Raw genomic sequence first — 5,202 nt, 5'->3', positions numbered from 1 at the left:
GTGTGTGTGTGTGTGTGTGTGTGTGTGTGTGTGTAGTAGCCAGCATACAGGCCCAGGCAGAGCTGTTGGTCAGTGAGCCAAACACTGGTGTCATCACCTCTGTAACCACCTGCCACACTGGCCTCTTCATTTGCTTTATGTTTACTGTATGTATAGCTGTTTGTGTGGTATATGTCTTTGGGTGTACGGTATGTATAGCTGTTTGTGTGGCGTATGTCTTTGTGTTTACGGTATGTATAGCTTAGGCTTCCTAATGTGGACATTGTTGATGTACTAAGACTGAACTCTCTCATTCTCTCTCTCTCTCTCTCTGTCTCTCTCTCTCTCTTAACTTGCAGATTTTTTACACAGAAAGACCGTTACCCTCATTTCCTGGGCGGAGAGCTCCCCACTCTATTAGAGAACTAACAGGAACCTGAAAAAAAGAGGAGAGAGAGAGAGAGAGAGAGAGTGAGAGAGAGAACAAGTATGTGTGTGAAAGTGAGGGAGCGAGAGAGAGAGAGAGAATGACATAAAGAAAGGGAGAAGTTAACAGAACTGAGTGCTCACACTAATCATTTTGTCACCCGCATGCTCTGACAAGCAGGGCGAAGGACTGGGCTGGTGAAAAGAGAGAGTGCAGGGAGTCAGTGAACAACAGAGAGAGAGAGAGAGAGAGAAAGAGGGGGAGAGAGAGCAGACAAGGGGGGTGTTCATGAGGAAACCCTGCAGAAGTCAAAGGGCATAAAAGCGGACAGACGACCACAAGGAATCCAGGAAAGAGAGAGAAAGAGAGTACAAGAGAGAGAGAGAGAGAGAGAGAGAGATAGAAAAAGAGAGAGAGGAGAACCGCAACCCGATCCTTTTGGCTAACACGACGAGCTGAGAACACTTGTAGCTCCTTGCTCCTGCTGTTCGCTACCCCAGCGCCGCCAGACAGTTGCCTTCTGTGATCGGTCTGTGATCATATTTACTTATCTATTTATTTGACTTTTCTTTTACTTTTTTTTACCATCTCTTGGAAGACTCAATCCTGATCTGTGTGTTTGTGTGCTTTAGTACCTGAGTGTGTGTGTGTGTGTGTGTGTGTGTGTGTGTTCGCATGTTGCATCACTTGAAGGCAAACAGTCAGGGTGTTTTCCACGAGGCTCTCAGGACTGCTTTTGTTTCAGTTCCTGTCACACTGCTTGTAAAAGTGTGTGTGTATGTGTGTTAGTGAGTGTGTGTGGACGTTTAACCTAAGGGACAGAGAGACAGCATGCTTGTTATAGTGTGACCGCCTGTCTGAGTTACCGGGGACCGCTGAGTGTGTGGTATCGTGTTTTGAGGGCTTCGTGTGTGTGTAAGGAGATTACAGCTGGTTTGTGGCAGCAGAATGTGGGTAGCTCAACTCATTCTCTGAAACAGAAGTGACGACTTATACAGCTATTGTGATGTTCCTCTGAAACGCTTACTTTGACATTCTCATGTGTTCGTAGGAAGTGTTTCGTGTCTGCGCTAGAGACAGCTACAGCTTCCCTTCTTGCGCTTAGCGCTTCATTTACGTTCCACAAGTTTTTTGACACATATTGTTTTGTTGCCAAAACCACTTGGTTGGCTTGTGTTTGTGAACACTTCAAGTTGAACACACGTTTGATACGTAATGGATCTTTTGCATTGTATATGAAGAGACTTTTTATTTTTTTAGGCTGGAGAGTGAGTGTGTCACTGTACGCCACTATCTGATTAACTGCCGGGCTGCCTTGCAGGCTCTGGGGACCTTTATCACTCTCAGAGGAAGCCTGAGGTCATCTGATCAGCCTTCAGAAGGAAGCCGAAGAGGGACGTGTCTCTGCTCTTTACTGCTTGTGTTACAGCCCCTGAAAAACAGAAAGAGAGACAAACGGACAGAGAGAAAGAGAGAGACAGACAGACAGAGACAGAGTGAGAGAGCGACAGAAACAGAGGAGGGTAGATGTGTATAGTACTGAACAGGTACCACACTGGTTACACTAGGCTGATTGGAAACAGGCAGCTGTAAAGAGGGCTGTCAATCCGAGAGAGAGAGAGAGAGAGAGCGAAAGAGCAGTGGGCTTACTCAGGAGGGGGGATCGAGCATTAAGCGGAGGCTGTGTGTGAAGGCAGTTTGCTGTGCTGGGCTGTGTTGAGTTTGAGCTGAGCTGATTGCTGATTGTGTTTTATGTTAAGTGTTTCATGCGCTCCACTCTCCTTTCTGCTTCTGGGATCCCACTGCAGCTGGACAGGCTGAGCTGAGCAGTTTTAGGAGAGAGACAGAAAATAGAGAGAGAGAGAGAGAGAGAGAGACTCGGATCTTGTCCAGACCCGTGGACTCGTAACAAGCGGTGCAGTGTCTCCCTGCCAAGAGTTTAGACAGTTGTTGAAAGTGCGCACCACGAGGGGACCAGGAAGCTAAGCAAACCTAGCCAACCTGCTGGGAGGTGTGCATCTGTGTGTGTGTGTCATAGTGGATGTGAGTGGCTACTGCCTCCAAGGAGCATTGTGTGTGTCCCCCCTGGCAGAGTTTGTGTAGTGTGTGTGTGTGTGTGTGTGTGTGTTGGTCTGTTTGTTTGACAGGTTTGGATCCCCAGTGTGCCAGCGGAGAGTGAGTGTTTTTTTTTATTTATTTTTTTTATTTTATTTTTTTTTAGTGTGTGTGAGACTGTGTGGGAGTGTGTATGCTCGCTCTGTCTCTCCACTGGTCCGTGTGAGTGAGGTGCTGGAAAAGGGCTGCTCTGTGAGGCGGGATTCCCCCCAACCCAAAACCCAACCCCCACCCCACCCCCGTCTGTCTGCCCAGCACAGACGCTCACCAGACGGCCGGCCGGCACGAGGCGCGAGCACCGCGACTAGGTGCTTTCCAAAGACAACAGCAGCAGTAGTGAGAGAGACAGACAGACAGACAGACAGAGACAGAGAGGGAGTAGTAGAAGCTTCACAGCATCATTGTTTTGAAGAGACTCAGAGCTGTCAAAGGCCGTGGCAAAGGCAACAAACAAACAAACAAACAAACAAGGACCCAGATTGTTTCCTTTCAGTGGACTCCTGCAAGTAAACACCTTCCACCTTGCGTCAGTCACACCCGCTGCCTACCCAGGAGGGGACTTTTCTTGTCACCGGAGGACAACAGCAGAGGTGTGAAAGGAGGTACGGTCAGAACGAGGCAGAGAAGTTACCGGCAAGTCATCCGTACATAGCAAGCAAGAAGCGGAGAGAGAGAAGGAAAAAAAGGAAAGGAAAACTAAAACCCAGCAGGAACACCAGCATGGAGGCTCTGTGGCTGACATTGGTGGCAGCACTGTACCTGGTGGGAAGCACGGGCGCTCTCTCCACCTGCAAGACGCTGGACCTGGAGCTGGTGAAGCGCAAGCGCATTGAGGCCATCCGCGGCCAGATCCTCAGCAAGCTGCGCATGGAAAAGGAACCCAAGGCGGAGCAGGAGGGCGAGGGGGAGGTCGGGGACATCCCGCTGGCGCTCATGTCCATCTACAACAGCACAATGGACCAGAATGCCGAGCGGCAGGCCCAGGCCCCGCAGCCCACACAAAAGCTAGAGGACGAGGACTACTTCGCCAAGGAGCTGCACAAGTTCAACATCAAAGACAGTGAGTAGAGGGACACAGCACAGCACAACACAGCACTACACAATACAGCACAACACAACATAACACAACAAAACACAGCACTACACAACACTACACAGCACAGCACTACACAACACAACACAGCACAGCACAGCACAGCACAGCACAGCACAACCCAACACAGCACAGCACAACACAGGACTACACAACACAGCACAACACAGCACAGCACAGCACAACACAGCACAGCACAACACAACACTGCACAGCACAGCACAGCACAGCACAGCACAGCACAGCACAGCACAGCACAACCCAACACAGGACTACACTACACAGCACAGCACAACACAACACAGCACTACACTACACAACACTACACAGCACAGCACAACACAACACAGCACTACACAACACAACACAGATGGAACTCTGCATAGTATGGTAGTATTCTACATCTAACGTAGGGTTAAAGTGGAGTGGGATAGAGTATGTTAACTAGCTTTCTTCTACAGGTATACCTGCTTATATACCTGCTTATATCTACACAGTTATAGATACAGGTTTCTATACAGGTATAGATTTCAACTTTATTCAAGATTGCTATTCAGCACTAATACACACACACACACAACAGTAAACATGGGGCCTAGCTGTGCAACACCAACTGTACAGCTGCACTCTCGCTCTCTCAACCTCCTTGGCAGCAGAACAGAAAACAAATACATCTGATTCCCACAATTCCTTGTTCTACTTCCAAGGGGTAATGACTAGATAATAAACTCGATCAACAAAACCTGAGAACCATATGCACCCCCACCCCATGCCCTGAGGTCACCTGACCCAACCTGGCAACCAATCGTCTGCCAGCGTTGCATCTGCTGTTGTGCTGCGTTGTTGTATTGGTATCTATGGTATTTTTATAGTCATTTTTGTTTTGGGTTGCCAGGTTGGCTAGCGTGCCGCTCCTGGCCTGAATGGGCCTTGTGTAGCTCAATCGTTTAGCCTGATCTGCGTTCTCTTACCAACCAGTAAACAGTCAGGCTGCCGCAGCAGCCATCTCGCGGTGGGAGCTCGGCCAAATCTCCATTTGTTTACAAGCAGTGTTGCCTTAGCCCCCCACCCCTCTCGCTTAACCACCACTACCACCAGCATACATACATTTCCACTCACACACACATAAGACCACACACACACACACTCACACACATAAGGCCACACACACATATACGTGCATACACATATACATACTCGCGCGCACACGCACACGCACACACACACACACACACACACACACACACACACACATCCATACACACAGACACACACACACACATCCATACACACAGACACACACACACAAACACATAAGGACATGGACATACACACTCATGATTCCTTGACCTGCTGCTAGCATTTAACCACATCTGTTTGTTTTGGGCGCAGTAAATACTTCCCCAGCATCTGTCAACATTTGATGTTTGCCACCCACCCACTGCCTTCTTTCTCATCACCTCTACAAGCACACACACACACACACACATACACACACACACACACACACACACACACCACACACTCCCTTCAGATTTTCACCGTCCTTTCCTCTCTTCTGCCACTGTACACACACACACACACACAC

The 5,202-nt window shown here is 48.9% G+C and overlaps 1 protein-coding gene across 2 annotated transcripts in view; it reads left to right on the top strand.

Annotated features, from left to right (window-relative positions):
- The first annotated feature begins 465 nt into the window (after positions 1 to 465).
- LOC105890611 (transforming growth factor beta-1 proprotein-like) overlaps positions 466 to 5,202 on the top strand; it is a 24,654-nt gene continuing 19,917 nt past the window's right edge. For both annotated transcript variants that reach the window (XR_004164273.2, XM_012816657.3), the window contains exon 1: positions 466 to 3,581. Coding sequence is in view for 1 of the 2 variants with exons in the window: in XM_012816657.3 (XP_012672111.1) it covers positions 3,242 to 3,581 (340 nt within the window). In the remaining variant the exon portion in view is untranslated. The remainder of the gene's footprint in view (positions 3,582 to 5,202) is intronic.

This window comes from Clupea harengus, chromosome 9 (assembly GCF_900700415.2).
Source record: "Clupea harengus chromosome 9, Ch_v2.0.2, whole genome shotgun sequence".
Classification (NCBI taxonomy): Eukaryota; Metazoa; Chordata; class Actinopteri; order Clupeiformes; family Clupeidae; genus Clupea; species Clupea harengus.
Note: the sequence above shows the minus strand (reverse complement) of the source record. Positions and strands in the feature narration are given on the sequence as shown.